General features: G+C 38.8%; 1 protein-coding gene across 1 annotated transcript; it reads left to right on the top strand.

Moving 5' to 3' along the window:
- Nucleotides 1-10,468: 10,468 nt before the first annotated feature.
- On the top strand, nucleotides 10,469-12,728 carry LOC104608694 (cyclin-D2-1-like). Its single transcript, XM_010274746.3, has 5 exons — nucleotides 10,469-11,177; nucleotides 11,277-11,363; nucleotides 11,466-11,763; nucleotides 11,916-12,043; nucleotides 12,158-12,728. Exons 1-5 carry the CDS (start codon nucleotides 10,905-10,907, stop codon nucleotides 12,401-12,403), a joined length of 1,032 nt encoding a protein of 343 aa, XP_010273048.1. The 5' UTR covers nucleotides 10,469-10,904; the 3' UTR covers nucleotides 12,404-12,728.
- Nucleotides 12,729-20,016: the final 7,288 nt, after the last annotated feature.

Here is a 20,016-nt window from a genome sequence, read left to right as displayed (position 1 = left end):
GCCCATGGTAGACGCACTCCCCTATTGTCATAATGGCAGCCCCTACTTTCAATAACTTAATTCTTTCTTTAATTGTTCTAAGCTGCTCTTAAGAGTTAAAATAAGTAATAAGCAGGTGATAAAGGCCACATCTAGGAGTGGATTTGAGCTGAGTCCAGCCGAATATTTGGTTATTCAAGTTTGGCTTGCCAATAAATTAGTAGGTTCAAGCTCGAGTTCGAGTTTGATTTGAACAAGAGACCTAAACTCGAATTTGGCTCAAGTCAAAAGTTTGCAAGTTCGTATTCGACTCGACTTGCTCTTGATTGTGAGTTAAACATTTTACAAAAATACACACACACACATATATATATATATATAATTATTTTTTATTTGACATATAAAAAATTAAGAATAATAAAAATAGTTATATATTAGGCTTGAAGCTTGACTTAAACTAAATCAAACATGAAAACTTGTGAAAAACTCGACTCGTGACCACCCCTAACTACAATCTTTTCTTCCCTCCACTACAGTAACAAAACGAAGTGTCGTAGGAAAAAAAGTTCTCTTGGAAATTCCTTCTGTATAACTCTTCTTTTGCTTGAGAATTCCTTCTTCACAATTATTTCTTTATTAGTCTTGATAGTTTATAAGAAAATTGAAGTCTTTGATACGAATATGCTGTTCTCATCTGTCATGTCCATTTTGTGGCAAATATTAAATTGTCTAATCAAAGGTAATGGCTATGTTGAAATACTCCCATAATCGGCCACCTTTTGTATATTTAGCCGATCAGGACCCACCATTTAGAGCGCCTCCATCATAGACAAGTTCTACACCAAAGGGATGTTCTCTTCTCGGATTTTGAGAGGAGGAAATTTAGTCAATGGGATTTTGGTTCCTATTGACCAAGAATCCCATGTTCTTTTTTCATATTTATGTAGACACCAAGGAAAGTTTATTTTTCTGGGTATCACTTACCCGAGTAAGTGATACCTATTTTCTAGGTGGATAAATAACTTTCCCACATAGGGGAAAAGTTGCTAACACTTGAATGGAACAAAAAAACTCTTTTAATAATAGTTTTTTATGACTAAAATGGTCGTTACCTTATTTACATAAAAAATAAAAGAACATGGATAAATGTACTTACCCGGATAAAGTGTCTCCTAAGAAAAACTTACCCTGATAACTGCATTTACCTGAATAAATAACTTATCGAAAAACGAACAGAACCCAAAAATCAACATGATGAAATGGTTTCTACTATTAACGTTCCAAGTTCTACAGTATGAACTCTCAGGTTGTAAAATACTCAAGAACAGAACAGTCCCGCGGCAGGCTTACTTTTGGCCCTGTTAATCCTTATTCTAGGGCCTATCTAAGGGTGGGCCCCCATTTGCTGTGAAGCAAAACAATAAGCTGGGTGTTGTGGCGTTGTGGGGGCCCAGGCCGGTTTATAGGTCTTGGCACAGTTGGCCCTAGACCCCAAGATATTGGGTTGATGGAATATATTCGCCAACAAATGCCGTTGGAGAAATGGTACTAAAAGATTTTTAATGGGCCCACCAAGTTTGTAGGGCGCAGAATTCCAAAAATTGCATTATGTGACGTTTACTGCTTTCGTCGTATCCTTTGTTTTCCTAATACGGATTATTGGATATTATGTAATGCTAGTTATCTGATCGGGTCACTAGTATCAACCTATCTTTGCCACGTAAAGGGATCCTATGGATGATCTAGACCCACCATTACATAGGGAGTTCACTAGGCCGTTTTGAAGCTTCATGTGCATGAGACGTTAGTATGGGTTTGAGGTAAAAGAATAATTTCAATCTATTTTTTTAAGGGTAATAGGTATTCTATATACTTCCGGGGTAGTGATAAATAGGTATCCTAAACTTTTAATTGTAACACTTGAGTGAATTCAGATCTGTGTCCCATCATGGGGCGCCCCACAACATCTCACAGTGCATTTTCGCCTTGTATTGGGAATATCTCCTGATGATGATATCATTGGGTCTGGTATTATCATGTTCCCAATACACAGCGGCGGTGCACTGTGGGACATTGTGGGGTGCCCCCTTGTGGGGCGCAGATATGAACTCCACTTGAGTAATTTGAGTTCTCAAAAACAGACACTTGGGTTCATCCCTTATTATTTCATCAATTAAACATTACATAATGTAAAAAATACTCTTTCCATGTATAACAGAACATCTCCCCTTGATGATATTTTCACATGGGCAATAATAAAATATTCAAATTTTCTGACAATAGCATTTTCTGGTGATGATTTTACTCTGTAGAAAATTCTTGTATCGATTAATAGAGAAATGCAGCAAAAAGATTAAAAACTTTGAAGAAAATTGTTAAAAAATTTCACAATTTTTTTAGTAACATTTCTCAATTTTCTGTTTCTTTTTTATTTTCAAATCAAACATAGCCTTAGGCCTTAGAGTATCAAACGATCCAAATATTGCACTCCTCACGTGCAGAAGCCCGAGTCCAAAGTTAGTAATGGTTTGCATCGGCAATGTGCAGACACTATTAAATGTAGTCTATACTCTATAGAAACATGCTTTAATTTCGAGGTTAAATTTAAAATTGGATTCAAGCCCACAATAGTCTAATTGTGGCAGGATCTACCATCTATGTCTATAGGGTTTAATGATTTTCCCGTTGCACTTGGGTCTCATTGTTTTTAGTTTTGTGTTTTGTAAAGTAATTTATAGAAAAGAGAATAATTCTCAAAGCAATGTAGTTGACAAATACGACGACGAAACAAACAATGGCTAACCAAATTGGGATGTTAGAAAGCTGACCACCTTTTTGTTTCGGAAAATTTTCCTGACTAAAATATTTAAACTACTTTTGACATTTATACTATGGAAACCCAATTCATTTGCCAAAAGGCCGAAAATTTTGATTATTACTTGATTTAGTGGGTTGGGTGAAATGGGCTTGTTCTGGTTCGGATTGGACAGGCCTGAGATGGGTGTTGTGATGGGCAATGTTGGATCCAAATCCACCCAAGATGTCATATGCTGCTGTAGAATGCAAAACATACAATACTTTCGGCCAAAATACACTGTTGTGGTCTTCCCAATATTGTGTATACGAAAATTAGATAAGGGGGTGTTCGACAACATGGCTGGTTTTGTTTTCAAAAATAAAACTAATCATGTTGCCGAACACCCCTAACTCTCTAGGTGGTTTGACATGGTTTGTCATAATAAATCTGTATCCGCTGTATCCCAACGCTGTGGATTGATCAACCTAAAGCACGACATCAACACAATACCACTTTACCAAACACCCCATATCAGGTGGCTGGCTAGAGAGAGAGAGTGTGTGTTCGCTCGAGCAAGTGTAATACATAAGCTAAGTGCAGACTGTCCGGATCTGGTTGGGAATATCAATACAGGCTATACAGAACAGTGCACAACAATGTGAACACGACATCTAGTGTGTAGACCCCCCACCCAACCACGCACTGGTCTGTGACCTGACGATGAGTCCAAACAACCATTGGCAAGCATGGCGATGCCAGAGCCAGAGGCAACAACCTAGCTCTCTCAGGATAGGAATCAGGATTTCGTTTTCTACACTCGCGACAGTGACTGAATGGGACTTTTGGTTGGGTCCTGATGCACCCAACTTCTGTCCACAGGCTACTGAGCGGAGTCTAGCCATACCATAGCCAACTATAATGGTGCAGCCGGTCAGTTTCAGTTTGGACGCACAAAGCATCTATCAAATGGGATATGGGAAGGAAGCTGGAAGCAGCCTCAGCTTTTGTCGGGAAGCTCATCTTTGCGCTGGTAATGTTCTCCCAATGAGACCAGTTATTCAACTGCTGCTCTGAATGTTGTAGTGAACACAGAATAGAAAATGAATCAATCTTAATTATCTTAGTTGTTTGGCTGTATAGAGCCATGTCATCGCCATATTATTAGATATTCCGTATGTCAGAATTTAATTGTTTTCAAAGGAGAATGTTTCCTAAACCATCACATGATATGCTTGGGTTGGAAATTAAATAGATCTTCGGATTCTATATCTTTGGGATCAGATAGAGTTTCGGTTTCACGGATCGACAGTCGGTCAAATAAGGTACAAAACTGTGAGTTTCAGTCTACTACTGTTGGTGGAATTTGAATAATACGGCAAGAAAAGCTCAAAGCAACAACAGAGAGTTGCACTTGCACCATCGAGGAGGTCTGCAAACGCAAGTATGCACCCTGTTGAAAAGCTTTTTTTTTTTTTTTTTAAAAAGGCTTCTAATTGTACTTGTACAGCTATACTCTGGGTGTGAGTGAGTGAAGACACATAATTTCTCATCTTCCAAGTGAAAGGCTCGATCGAAGCTTTTCCAGAAAGCTTGTCTCTTGCACCGACGAAAATTTGAACACCGCATTACGTTGGTGGTGTTCGTCCTTGTCCGGCGATTCCATTTCGAAATTCAACATTACAGGAAACGGGATGCTGGTATTATAATTTGATGGGTGTACTAATCGCATTTGTAGGTTGCATTGTCTTCTTTCTTGCCCTGCGTCAGCTGCTCTCATAAAATAATTCAGTCAGCCGATCGGATCAACTCTGTGTCTGTGGGCCATTTGGCTGGCTAATTCAACCTCTCTATCGAAGAAGGAACTTCTCTGAAAACTGAGCACGAAGGGCCCCTTTTAGCCATATAACCAGGTGGTCATGCAGAGCAAACGGGTGAAAACCCTTTTGTACCTTCATCTAACCAAGCTGCTTCATGGAAGATTCCTGTGTTGTTCGTCAACTCCACCTGTTTTTGTCCAGATTGATAATTCAGATCGACATAGAAATCCGTGTTTTGGCTCTTTTTGGGTCAATAGTTTTCGTTCACGATTTTATTAGCAGGATTCGCACAAGAGTTGAGTTTTGTGTTAAGTTTGAAATTCATGAAATAGTTATTTATTTAATTTGGCCACTGGAAGGGATCCTCTCAATTTCTGTTCTATAAAAGCATCGAACAGTCAAATTACAGGCTTCTACATTTCCTTTATTTTTTTCATGTGGGTTATTTGCACCTTATCAATATACGCTTTTATCCACCTGTGTACGTGGTATTCTGTCAAGCCAGAAACTGGTGGTGTGGTTCACAAACTTGAACTAATATTATTGGGAAAATAATATATTCCCCAACATTCAACCTCGGCAGGAAGGGGAGGTTTGATTGGTCAAAGCTTTTCTAGCTTCGTAACATTAGTATCATTGATTTATTCCTTGATAATATATTATTTTTAGACAGATAATAAGAATGAATGGCCTTTAATATTCTCTTGTGCTTACCTCACCTTATTAATTACTGAGAAAAGATTAAGTATGTATTTGTTTATTTATATCTTTTCATTTTAAACATTTATTTATATATTTTTATTTTAAACATTTTTTGTTTCTGTTGTTTGGTTGAGTTTCAGTTTAAACGTTTTTTACTCTTCACCTCATATTAATGTCCATCAAAGTGTGCCACATCAACATTTGGTTTTAAGAAATACTGGGGCACTGGGGGAAAAAAGAATTTGATGTTTCCCCAAATGCCCCATACACAAAAATCAAAAAGTTTCAGTTTTTTACCATTTAATTGATAATCGGTGAAACCAAACAGTTATTCATTTTTCCTCATATGCAATAAACACTAATACCTATGTAACTCTGATGTAATGACATTTTATCAATAAACACTCACAGAGCGAAACACAGCCCAAGAAAATAAAAATATAACTGAAACTAAATTGGTATGTGCGGGACACCTTATAAGAGGAATACGTGTGGTTATTGACTTTACGTGGGCCAGATGAAAATAAAACAGTTCATATGATGTTGTGAATTTACATTGCAGTGGGATGTGTGTTTATTAATTTTAGTTTTGGGGGAGATGTGAACTCTCGTAAGACTCTTATGTCATACTTTTTACATCAACAAACCATGTTTCAAGAATGACAAAAACACATTATAACATCTTGTATTTAAAAATACTTATTTTGTTGGTTCTGAAACCAGAAAAGGCAAAACGTGAAAGCAACATTCAATAAAATCATATCACACCTGTAGTGATCTATATGAAACTGATACAATTTTTAAGGCCCAATCCATATATTACACAGTAATTGTTTAGCGAAAGTATTCATAACTAACGTTTATGAATTGACACTGGCATTTATGGTGTGGTAGATTAATTATCCAAGCGAAGTAGTTCCCAGTGGGTGGTGGGTGACTTGGCAAGAGTTTTCGAGGAGTGAGTTTGTAATGTCTCCATTCTCCACAAGTTAGAAGTTACTTCCTTTTTCTAGACTGGGTAAATCCATCAAACAGGTGTTGTGCAATACTGTTGCAGCGAGAAAGAAAGAAACAAAGAACCGGACACGATCATACATGCATGGGACGTTGGTCTTGAAATGGAAATGGCGTTTTCCCGGAACTGGTCTGGCCTGTATCTGTTAAATAAAGAAAAGACTCCAAGGAAGTGGTTTCCCATCAAATGAGAAATTTATGGGGAAAACAATAGGACATTAGTGGGAAAAGGAGTGGAACCTTCAAATGTTATATGATTGAATTTGAGAGCTATATGTCTCCCTTCTAATAATACACGTTCCATTTCCGTTTTCCTCCATAGCAACCGAAGATGGGAGGGGAAGATTTCCGGTCAACCAATGGAAAAACCAGATATGACAACAACCACAGAGAAAAGACATATTTGATGTTGGAGAGTGGATTGGACTGAGAATAAAGCCCACGTTCATTACCCAGAATCATAAAAGGGTAAAAAAAATAATATAAAAGCCCACGTTCATTCTCACGCTCACGCCTCTCCTCTCCGATTTAATTCTACACAGGGAATCTCTTGTAGGGCTGTAAATGGAGCATATCTGATTCATTAAAAAAATCTGACCGATCTGAATTTGATGAGGATCTGTCAGATTTTTCAGAGCATGATTTGGATTATATTATCGGATATTTAATTCGAATAAAGTTATATTTATATTATGTAATATAAATTATATAATTATATAAATAGTACATAAAATATACATATATATATATAATATATAATATAACATTTCATACTTAACGGATCAAATCAGCCAATATCAGAATTCAATTTGTTAAGTTAAAGGATCGGTTTCTCCAATCCAATCCAATAATGTTGAATATCTGAATCCATGTCTTAACAGATCGGCATCGGATTTGGATTGAATCTGATCCGACTTATTTGCAGCTCTAATCGCATGTATCCGGAAATGAAACTGCTTTTCTTCTAGGTGGTGAAAAAAATCACTTGTTTATGCAAGTACATCTTTTATTTGAACTTTTTAAATGTTAGGTAGGAAGGACGGAAGAAATAAACCTGGTGGTGGGTTTGTATTGGATCGATTTGTTATTTTATGAATTTGATAATAAAATTACCCAAAATAATAGAAAGAATTGTACATATCTTTGTTACATTTATGACATTGAGCAGAAAACATATGTGATAAATAAAAAACCGTTGTAACACTGATTGGACTAATTCGGGTTTGCGCCTTATAGACCTAGCATATCTCATTGTCTTACACCAACCTTATAGTACATTGCATTGAAAACATTTCCGTGTGAATAATGACTTGTAAGTACGGAGATATTCGAGATATGCGGCTCCAAGTGCTGTGGGAGCAAATCCAAACTCTGATTGGACCTAGAAACCAATCCAAACTCTGATTAGGACCTAGAAACCCAGCCGGATGATACGTAGATATGCCAAACTAACTGACTCAACCATAGGTTAGAAACATTATTTGAACTTTCAAGCTCTGGTTTAAATTGTAGTGTCCAAAATCATGGGGTCATACCAGTGCTCCAGCTTTTGCCGGGGAAAACTTTGACTCTTTTGAAGAAACAGCCTGGGCTGATTGGGAGCTTCCTCTGCATGGTAAGTTGTCTTCTCAGTCCCCTCTTGGCTCTTGTCTTTTTTGTTTAAAAGAATTATCGAGGGCAATTACTATTTACCCCCACAACCATGATAGCGTGTCTTATCCAGAAATCTCTCTAACAGCCTGGCCTGTTCATTAGCAATACCCAGTGTTTTTCTGCTATTAATATTGGACACAGCCTGCGCCGTTCGCAGGGTCTCTCTCTCACACATCACACCTGACATTATGAGGACAAGTTAGTTCATACTTGATAGCCATGTGGGCAGGGCAGCAGAGGCTGTTTCTTCCTGCCATTGGAACATTATTGATTAGAAGTAGTAGTTTGAAATAATGTAATCTCGGTCGCCCGTGGCCATGCCAACCATTCAATCAACTGTATCCTTCCTTGATTGTTTGGTTGCTGCTCTTCTCAAATCCATATGCCATATTATGATGATGATGATGATGATATGAAGAGTCAAACGTGTCACAGGGAGAGATTAGATTGCATTTATGAGATTGAGATGGTTAAAGGAGACAGGATCATCTGGTTAGGTTAGGGCTTTGAGTAGCCCAAACCAAAAGTCCTCACTCCTCAGACAGGAGTTCCAGAGCGGAAGCCGTTCATCAGGTACGGTTGCTCCAATAGCCATCCCGACTTCTTGCATACAGCTAAGCAGCACCGCCCACACATGGGTTTAGAGTTTAGACCCCCTGCTAGCTGCTACTCTCTGGTCAACCTGGACCATATCGATATTCCTCATACTAATTATGTTTACCCTCCATTTTACATAAATTGATAATCCAAATTCCAACCTACCTCTACGCTCTACCTCACTTATGTGCTTCATTGCAGTTTGCAGGTCGGTCCCACTCAGCTCCTACACGGAAAGATGTTTGGCCACAACTCAGGATCAAAAGAGGGAAATTCCTTGGACAAAGGCGTCAGTGCCAAACGGTGCATCACCTGTAGCTAAGCTTACCCAGTTATCAAGAAAATAAAAGTAGGAGATAAGTAACTTTAGTCCCGTAACTATCTTCTGAGCTTTGGAACAAGCTTTTTACAGAGAGGATCACAGCCTCCGAGAGGATTTTGGGGTGGTGGGGGGGACCTATGAATGTTATAGGTTCTAATATTGACAAAGAATAAAGAAACAGGACAAACAAAAAATACAAACTCATTACTCACATTTTTCACCTACAAGTAGCCCATATTGTAACTCTGATCTTAAGGCTGTGACAGTGTGAGATCGATCACTCACGTTATCACAGTAGAAAGAAATAGGCAGTGTAGATCACCTCCATTAAAAGTTTTGGTTGAATTTAGCCTTAAAAAGGGTCCGTTGAAACTTCGAATTAAGGTATCATTCATTCATAATAGTATTCACATCCATTTTCTTCTGCCAAGAGTTGCTGACTATTTATTAACCATGCCATAATGAAAAAAAAAAAGTTATGTAGTCACTATCAGTGGTTCATCATCATCAATCCCATCTTCTACATACAGGGTTATGTTAATTTTCTTTATATTTTGATGATCAATCATCATCATCCATCACAGGGTTTGGGTCTGTTTGAATCTGAACACTTTTTCCTCCTTTTCTTTGTCAAGCTAGATGGGATAGGGTTTCAACTTTGAAATTTGAACCATTTATGGAGAGGACTATTGGTTGGCCCCATGCTCTTGATTTGAGAAGTATGGCTGATATGCTCTGCAATAAATGGTTTCCCATCGGACCCGTCAGGTCAGATATCCAGCCATTTCATTGCATTACTCCCTAATTCCAGACTCTTCAGTCTCAGCAGAGACAAATTATTTTTTTATTTTTAACACAAAGTAATTGATCTATCCTGATGATAACTCTCTCTCTCTCTCTCTCCCTGAGAGGAGTTGGGTTTGGTGGATGACCGATTCTGATTAGCCAGCCGGGTAACCTTTGAGAAGAAGGTGGAAGATAAGACAACTACGGTAACATTTACCCAGTAGACAGGGACCATCTATTGTGTAGGTCCTCCCAAAAGTAATTTTTTGATTTGAGTAGGCAATTCGAGTCAATTTAATTCGGGGGAAAAGGTTAGCCTAGTTGGGTCAATTAGGGTTTCCTTTTTTGTATGAGGACCACGTCTCCTTGACATCACGTCACGTGTAGGAAACATCTGGCAAGTTTTCATGGAATAACTTAAGTCCCCTCAGCTCTATTACTGTTTTCCCGGAATAACATAAAAGAAGTCAATGTGGCAAGAGTAAGAGTGTTTGGGGCCTTCGGTGTGATTTCGATTCGAAGCCAAGGAGCCTTTTGGGTCTCCACTCTCCAAGTTAAGTTGTCACGTGGAAGATTTCTGGATCTTGATTGTAATGGAGGGTGCCCACCGGTTCATCACTTGGTGGTAACCGACACTTTGGGATCAAGAGGCAGATCTAGACCCAAGAATTGATTGAGTGCCCAATCCTAATTAATTCCGTACCTTACCTGATGGTTTTGTCAAATTATCCATCCACGTGGCAAATACTAGGTTAATAAGGTTCTTCCCGTTTAAATATTCAATCTAGCGGATGTTTTGACGGGATGCAACCAGCAACCCGGACTACAGAGATTCAGTACGTTACGTGGTGTACAGAGGAGGAACCTGCGAGAAAGAGTGGAAATGATCGAGTGCACCGTGACAGACATACAACTAGCGAGTAGCAAGTAGACACCTCGAGTTTATGATATATAAATAAAGCTGAAAGCTTCTTCTCCCTCTGTCGTTGCTGAAACGCCTTTCTATTGTCCTTCGATATCAAAGACCGCCATCAAAACTCAAAAGAAAGAGAAGAGAGAGAGAGAGAGAGAGAGACGTAGGTAAACATGACCATCCCCAAACCATAAGCGGCCATGTCCAAACCCCCTGGCTTTCCCAAAACCAGGAAACAGGGCTTAAGTGGTTTACCAAAACCACCTAAGAACAACAATGTCGCTGTCGTCGTCGTTCATTTTGCCTTGATTTGCCTTGACCATAATGTCGCTGTCCCCCGACGAACACTCTGCTTGTAGCTTATACTGTGGCGAAGGGGAGGTAGCGTCCTGGGATACCGACACCTGGAACCCTGATCCCCGCACGAGCACTGGTTTACCGACCAACGACGATGACGATGAGGACAATGAGCATTTTATTGCGAGACTCATCAATTTGGAGCTCGATCACATGCCGGAATCCGACTATCTCCAACGCTTTCGCGATCGTTCGGTTGATGTCACCGCGCGACAGGACGCCATTAGCTGGATGCTGAAGGCATAATATTTGTCCGTCTAATAAGACTAATTTTGAATGTGATTTTAGTCTACTTGTTCCTTATCGATTTTGCCGTTTGGTTTTTCTCTCGCCACGCAGGTGCATGCGTACTACTGTTTCAGACCTCTAACGGCGTACCTCGCTGTCAATTATCTCGATCGTTTTCTATCCTCTCATACTCTGCCGGTACTTACTCTCCGTCCCCTGTTCTCTCTCGCCGGAAAGGTCGTTTTACATGTTAAAAAGAAATCTGACGCCTTTTTGTTTATTGTTCTGGGAAACAAACAGCACGGGAATGGATGGCCTTTGCAGCTGTTATCGGTGGCATGTGTCTCCCTAGCAGCAAAAATGGAGGAAACAAGCGTTCCACTCCTTTTAGACTTGCAGGTGTTGGAACCCAGATTCATGTTCGAGCCCAGAACAGTCCAACGAATGGAGCTCTTAGTCATGACCAATCTTAAATGGCGAATGCGCTCCGTTACGCCTTTTGATTTTGTAGATTATTTCGTCTCAAAGCTTCCTAGTTTCGTTCCCCGACACGCATTTCTCAGTCATGTTTCAGATCTTATTATCAGCACTACTCGAGGTACTCTCTCTCTCTCTCTCTCTCTCTGATAAAGTCTTCTATTTATCGAAATTGAATCTTTTCTGCAATTACCTTGGTTCGTTTTCTAAACTATTAATAAAAGCGCTAAATACTAAAGAATTCTATTGTGTTGCTGAATGTATGTGCATCAGTGACAGATTTCTTGAGCTATTCTCCATCGACGATAGCTGCCGCAGCCGTGCTTAGCGCCGCCGGGAAACGCGTGGATACTTCCGGTGATGATCGAGGGGTGGCATCTTTTGATGACAAAGTGGACAAAGTAATGTCTCGTGTTTAATTAAAGTCTTAAACCATTTTGTAAATGCGAGAGAAATCGTTAAATTAAAGTAAAACCTAAAAAATCTGAGGGTTGTTGTTTGGATATTGGTTACAGCAAATGCTGAGAAATTGTTACCAACTAATGGAGGAGTATCTGGTGGACACGTGTCCGATGGCTAGCCTTAAACACCGGAGAAGGGAACCCGCGCCTCCAAGTCCGATCGGCGTGCTGGATGCGGCTGCCTGTGCGAGTTGTGACACTCAAAGGTCTGGTGCAGACAATCCGGATCCCAGCCAAGCCGAGCCGCCGTATAAGCGCCACAAGCCATCACCGGTACCGTCGGATGTACAGCAGTTTTAGCCTACTGATTAGATAAGACTCCCCTGCTGCTCCCTTCTTTTTCTATTTATTTCTTTTTTCATTTTTTTTTCTGAACCGAAAAAAAAAAGAATGTGTTTTGGGCTTTTTTTCTAAAAATTTTGCGATGATGTAGATGTAGACGTTGACCATGTGGAACGGTTAAGATCGTAGGAGCTGGTGGTGGGGTATTTCTTTCTTTTTCTTTTGGTGGCCCATTTATTGGAATATATAAAAAAAAATTAATATGTATATTTTATTTTGATTGGTGTTTCAGACTCTATCACTTAAAAATGCAAGCATCTAAAAAATAATGTTGCAATGAAGCCAACTGTATTGCAATGATTGTTGCATGAAAAAGCACGAAATGTTAAACACTCAGGGACAAACAAACGCCCCCAGAATTTCATTACTACTAATATGCCCGTACTTATTCCAGCTACAAGTCTGGAACCTTTGGGGGTAGTTTTGTCATGTTGTTGAAAACGGCAGTAAGCATATAGGGGTAGTTTTGTCATATAAGTAAGGGTGTGGTATCTCGTATCTGGGTCCTCGACTCCTCTCCTCTCTCCTCTTTCGATGTATTCGTAAATCGCTGGTCACACACTCCCGCTATATTCTCTCTCTTCAAATTTCAGAAATATTTGGGACTCGACTCGAGAGTCGAGACCATCGGTTTCGGACCATATCTTTAGCTTCTTTTAGGAAACTGATAAATATATTATTATTATTATTATTAAAAGATTACTTTAACGAATCTAGTTGGGAAGTTTTCATACGACCATTTATCTTTGCCACGTGGAGGCATGAAATATTAAGTTAGCCACGTATTCAATCCTCAGTTCTTATTAACCGTGGAGGTATTTTGATTTTCGAGCATCGGAGCAGGAAGGTGTTTGCCTGTATGATTAACGCGTCTCTTGGCTAAGACAATTGCGGGAGAGACATATGAGAAAATATTATGACCGTTGAAACGGGATCACGTAGGCATGACGTACATTGACCACATATGATAAACGTGTAGGGTGTTGCGTGCGAGCCAGCCAGAGAAGCATACCGTGGCCGTCCCCTACAGGGAAATGTTGGAGTAATTGAGATACGTCTCGTGGAGGACAATAAGTGTCAAATCACCAGGAATTTGTACCTTTTAGAGGATTTATTGGGTAAATTTTTTAAACTACGGTTTAGTTTAAGTATATGCTTACTGTTTGAAAATTTGATCGATACTATTTTGACACTTGTCTAAACATTACCAAAATCGTTAAATATAGAGGAAAATATAAAATGACCACTCTTAAACTCAAACACTCGACCAATCAATCACTCATTTTAGGTTTTAACTCAAAACATTTGACCCCTCTCTCTCTTACACACTCCTTTCGATGAGAGCCACAAAATGTTTTAGTCTGAACTTGAGTGGAGAACGAACACCTTGGATGCGTGGGGTTATCGTTGCAACTCCCGGCAGTGCGACGGTGTTTTTGTCCAGGAGAAGTTAGTATGAACCTGAGTGGAGAACGAATACCATAGGGTGTGTGGGTTTCCACGAACCAGATTCTTCTTTTGGTTTTGCTTTCACCAAGAATCTCTGATAACTTTTACATGGGCATCTTCGACTTTGACGAGTTTGAGTATTTTATCAATCGGTGATTAAGGATCTGGAGAATGCGATGATGGCTGACAATGGGTGGCAGAACGGAGGAAGCGAAAGAGGAGGGGAGAGAGGAGAGAGAGGAGAGAGGAGAGAGGAGAGAGGAGAGAGGAGAGAGGAGAGAGGAGAGATAGTGTTTGAAAATGGAGTAGAGTGGGTGGTATTGGGAGCGGTGGAAAGAGATTGCAGCGGTGGTGGTAGAACTGAGGAAGTGAAAGAGGAGGGGAGAGAGAAAGTGAGAGATAATGTTTGAAAACGGTGCGGAGCGGTGATGTTGAAAGTGGTGGAAGGAGAAGTACCAAATCCGCCACTGCAACTTGCAACGACGGTGGGAGAACGAAGTGAAAGAGGAGGGGAGAGAGAAAGAGAGAGAAGGGGAGAGAGATGGTGTCTGAAAATGGCGTGGAGCGGTGGTGTTGGAAGCGGTGGAAGGAGAAGTACTAAATCCGCCGTTGCAACTTGCAGCGGTGGTGGCAGAACGAAGAGAAAGAGGAGGTGAGAGAGAAGGAGAGAGAGATGACTCGTTTGCCCCCTGTCCAAAGATGACTCATCTTCGACACTCACTTTTTCTCTGTTGAAGATGACTCGTCTTGCCCCTGTTCCCCCTCGCCCTGTAGAAATCTTCTCCCAACAAGGTATGGATTCAGTGACAGAAAAGTGTTGGAAAGTAAATGAATACTTATTTGTCTCTTGTATCCGATGTCTTTCTTGTATTCGAGTCAGACCTATCTGCCGGTGAGAACATTGCCACTGTTGGAGTTGTAGTGGCGACTGTAGATGAAAAAAATGAGAAAAATGAGAGGGAGGACACTGTCGGAAGATTAAAGACTTAAAAAAAAAAGAGAGAGAGAGAGAGAATGGAAATGGGCCAAAACATATATTGTCAGTAACTCGATTGTTTTCACTGTCAACCATCAAAATCCAAATTTGCTCCTTCGGTGTGAGGAAGGTGTTGCCGGTTAGAGGAAGGGGACGAGGGAGGGGTAATATTAGATTGTAAAAGAATTTTAACTCTCACATGATCTCGAGTGTATTTGGGTTTTGACAGAATATTAACAAATGTTAACTATAAAGGTAGAGTTAGTTAATTGTCAGAAATAATATGAATAGTGTTAGTCAATTTTTAAATAATAAGAAATTAACTAAATTAACTAAACCATAAAAGTAGTTTAAAAAGTTTACCCGATTTATTTCCTGAATTTGCCAAACAATTTTATTTGGACTGCTACAAGCCAGCCAACCGCTAGTGGAAATGAGTAGTCCGGATCTGCTCCTTGCACCGACCTCACATGCAAATTTTACCATGTATCGGGAACATCTCCTGTACTTCTATGTTATTATTCGTGAAAGATGTACCCAATGCATAGCGGGATTTGCGTGTGAGGTCGTGTAAGGTGCATTCTCTAACGAGCAGATCCCAATTTAAAAAAAAAAGATATCTATTATGCTTTTCCCCTCATTTTCCCTTGAATATACTTCTTCTAACCATTAGACTGCATTTGGAAGCAGTGTAAATACAAAAGCCTGTCGATGTGATCCAGATGTGTCAGTGTAAAAGGCGAATCATCCAAATGCACCTTTTACACTCTTTTGCGTTTGGAAGAACGGTGTAAACCAATGGTGAATATTTTATAAGCGTTTGGAGTGAAGAATGGGGTGAACTGGTGTCAGAGGCGATGGCATCTCTGATTGATGACTACATAAGGCCAATGGTGGATATGTTGGTGGAACGATGATCGAAGCTCAACCTGTCAACGAGTTGTGTCATCTCTCAGTGCTCTAGATTAGGGTTAGAAGAGTTGGATTTCAAAGAAGGGAAGCTGCTGCACATGGTCATCTCTCAATGTTCTAGATTAAGGTTGGACAAGTCTAAGATTTACATAAAAGGACCAGAAGAGAGAGAAAGAGAAGTGAAGGAAGAAGTACTACCTCTAATAGGAGGATGCTGGCGAAGAAGGTCGCATAGAGTTTTAAACCATGATGGAAACAATAAGGCGCCGATGAAGATTGAAACCACAACATTGATAGAGCAGTTTCTCTGGAGGAGGAAGAGAGACATTAGTTTTGCACCGATGGATAGAGTTTTACACCAATTTTTTCGATATAATTTTCACAACGATTCTCGACGTAAAAGTACGTTTTAATGGTCATTCACATCAACAATCATTCTTAGTTTACATCCCAACCAAACATATACAAAAGTGAATAGAGTGTAAAACTACACCGAACCAGGTTTTACACCGCAAATAAATGCAGCCTCTTAAGGTGTGTTTGATATGATAGAAACTTACGGAGAAAAGAAAATTAAGGGAGATTTTACAACAGATTTCGCAGACTTCTTTAAAATTTTCCCTCAAATTTTTTATTTTTCTTTTATTTTATATCAAACCAAACACAGCCTTACGTTGTGTTTGCCTTTCTTTCAAACCAAAGACAGCTTCAGGAGGCTGAGCTGAAAGATTCGGCTAAGTTGATTCAACTGTTTTGAAACATTCAGGATAAGCTATTTAGGCCATGTTTGGCGCAGATTAAAATGAGTGCTTATTGTGTATATGAAGCCAAAAGCACCGCCAAAATATTCTTGGTAAAAAAAAAAATGTAGTAAATGGACTTCTAGCTTCTTCTGTTTTTGAGAAGCGCTTCTTATTTTTCATCCCGTTTTTGTTCATTTAAAATGTTTTTAATATCGAAAATGTCCCATTCAACTCTAAATTAAACTATCACCCCATTTTCTTCGTCACTTTTTATTTTCATTTTCACTTCTCACCATTTGTAGTGATGATGAGCTACAATCAGGTTTGATTTCTATTATTTTTTGTTTTTCTTAAAAAATTGACTGAATATTGAATCCCACCACTCAATCTCACTCCTTTATTTTTTCTTCGTTTATTGTTGCTTTTTTTTTATTGGCAAGCACCCATTGTGAATCAAGCAATGTTGTCAAATAAGTGTTTTTTTTTCATTAGAAATAGCACCTTACCAAACACAGCCTTAAAAGAGGTTGAACCAAATGGCCATATAGATTATTAATGTAGGACCCATCTTAGATAGCCACACGCCTTTGCACATCAACCTCTCTAATGGGCATTTAGGCTCTGTTTGGAAGGAGTACAAATACAAATATGTACAATGCAAATATATACAAAATAATAGAAAATACAAGATTTTGCACCCTACATATTTGCATTTGTACTCCTTCCAAACTGAGCCTTAGGCTGTGTTTGGTTGCAGTGCAAATATATTTGCACTATTACAAATGCATGGGAGTGCAAATGTAAAAAATGCAATTTCTTGTTTAATTTTGTTTTGGATTTTACTTTATTCTGTTTCATGTTTTAATTTACTTCATTTGTACTGAAATCAAACAAAATAAGCTAAAATTTAAAACAAAAATAGGTCAGAATTTACACTCAAATCATTTGCACTGTCATGGTTTTGCATCAGTGCAAATTTATCACATTGCAACTAAACACAGCCTTAGGTCCTATTCATTTTTCAGATTTTGAAGGGGTGGGGGAAGTTAGTCAATGTAATTTTGGTTCCCATTGATCAGATATATCAAAATTCTTTTTTTTTTTAATTTGATATAGGGTCAAAATTATTTTCCCTATAAATCATTTAGTGACCCATTTTCAACATACAATGAAACAAAATTGCCCCTATTAATAATGATTTTTTATGAGTAAAATAATCATTATCTTATTTATCTAAAAATCAAAAGAACATGGGTTATTTAACTTATACAAGTTAGTTTATTTAACTAGATAAATGACCAAATGAAAAACAAAGGGAACCTTAATTCATTCTGAAGTAGTGTACCGTGAAGCTACATAATCAGGCAATGAGACTCGTTGAGTTTCGAGAATTGAATTTTTTCTAACAATGAAGGGTATCCACATTCAGCTATAAACCCCAACGCTAATGACAGTAGGAGTTTATAATCAGGACCAGCCAAAGATCTTACCAATTGAGACCACCTTCAAGTTCTCTTTTTTTTTCTTTTCTTTTGGCTCAGTTTAGAAGAAATATAAATACAAGTATATAGAGTGTAAAACCTTACATTTTGTATTATTTTATATGTATTTGTACTGTACATATTTACATTTGTACTCCTTCCAAACTGAACCTTTAGAATTTGATTATGATACCAAAAAAATCTTGTATAAAAGAAGTGAAAACATATCAAGTGATATTAATCAAAATTGAGTAATTGATTAGGGGTTTTTATTGGTCAACAACCTTCCAGTATCGTGTTTTTTGGCAATATAGTTTATCCACTGCAATCTTTTCGGTACCCGAAAGGTATAATAGCTACAAAAAATTACTTAATATTATACTTTATATTTTTATCTCACCCCACTTTGTCTCGACATAAACGGTAAACCCGCTCCACTCCATTCATAGGGTATGGTTGGTTCCCCGGGTGAAGTCAAGTCTGGTTGGATACAGTTTAAAGCATGGTTTTGAAATTTCGACAGTTGGGCAAGATGATCTGGGAGCTGATCAGCCAGCTGATTCCGTTTTACCTTAAAATCGTTTCTGAGAAAAAAAAAACTGTTGATTTGGTCAGTGATTTACTAATTTGAGCAATCGAACTATTGAATTATCGATTCGGACATGATTCTTGGCCTTTTTTATTTTAATTTTTTAAATCAGAACAAACCATTCATTTGAACTAGATGATTAGACCATGCCCAGGAATCAGTTTCTAAAATGGTTTCTTGTCCAGTCCGATTTTTAAAATATTCGATTACAATATATTTTGTTTAAAGAAAAATGTAGGGAAAAGAAAGGAAAGGAAATGAAATCTTTACAAATCTTGTATAGATTTTCCTGTGTTTCCCTTCCTTTCCCTATTTTTTCCTTCCAACCAAACATAGCCTTAAAGTTTAAACCGAACTTAACCCAAATCAGATCCCAATTCTAGTTGAGGTTAGAATTTTCGGCAAAAACGATTTATGTAGCTATGTAAGCCCCGTGGTCCAGGTTATCGTCGTAAAAGTGGGACCCATTTTCTCCATCCAATCAACAGTTCAACGCAACACTGTAAATCCAAGAGGAGAAACAAATTGCAAACAAGGAAAATATTGAAGAGGAAGAAGTTGAGAGTAATTAAGGAAAGGGGTAAGGGCTGTGAAACCTGAGCCGAGCCAAAACAAAAAGCACTAAAAAGTTCGTATTAGCAAAACTTAATGGCTGTATTAAGGGCTGTGTAAACCAATAATAACACCCCACATCAGCGTGGGGGCGCATATTATTGGTTACAGAGCTCTCAACACAGCCATGCAAGTGGAGAGCCCAGAGTCTCTAGGGCCTGCATTTTGGACAACAAATCAACAATGGTTTTAGAAAGGAACCAGTATGTTTTAGACAAAACTGCATTAACTAACTCTCTCCATGCTTCAGGTTGAGGCCATCACTTCTGAAGGAAGCTTCCTCTCAATTCTCTATGAAAGAAGGATGTGCACCTAGATTTCCGACCAGGCCATTAATCCGTTCAGCAACGTGCTCTGCATGTCTCGATCCCACCTGCATGTCCCCTATCCACCCCCATGCCCCTCCCCCTCCCCCACTCATTTGCCTTTTCAGATGTATATGTTTGTGGTTGAAGTCATTAAGGCATTTGTCAAGGTTTGGATCCTTCAAATTAAATGTCTCAAGATAGTAGGCATTTATATTTCACTTATCCAAAAAAAAAAGATGGTAGGCATTTAGTTCCTGTTATTCTCCTCTCTCTCTCTCTTCTTTTTTTTTTCCAGCTCTTTGAATCTGTCTCTGTTTTTGAGATACCTGCATTTTTATTTCCTGACAGCAATATATTTGAGTTACACCCTAATTACCTCCTTTCATTCCTACAACATCATGAACTTTGCTAGAGCTGTCAATGGATAGAGTCTTGCAAATAGAGCCAAACCAACCAATCCAATTATGTCGATCAGTTCTGGTTTTACGATTTTGTTGGGTC

This window comes from Nelumbo nucifera, chromosome 5, assembly GCF_055504915.1.
Source record: "Nelumbo nucifera cultivar China Antique chromosome 5, China Antique-T2T, whole genome shotgun sequence".
NCBI classification, from domain to species: domain Eukaryota; kingdom Viridiplantae; phylum Streptophyta; class Magnoliopsida; order Proteales; family Nelumbonaceae; genus Nelumbo; species Nelumbo nucifera.
This window is presented reverse-complemented; position numbering and strand designations above follow the sequence as displayed.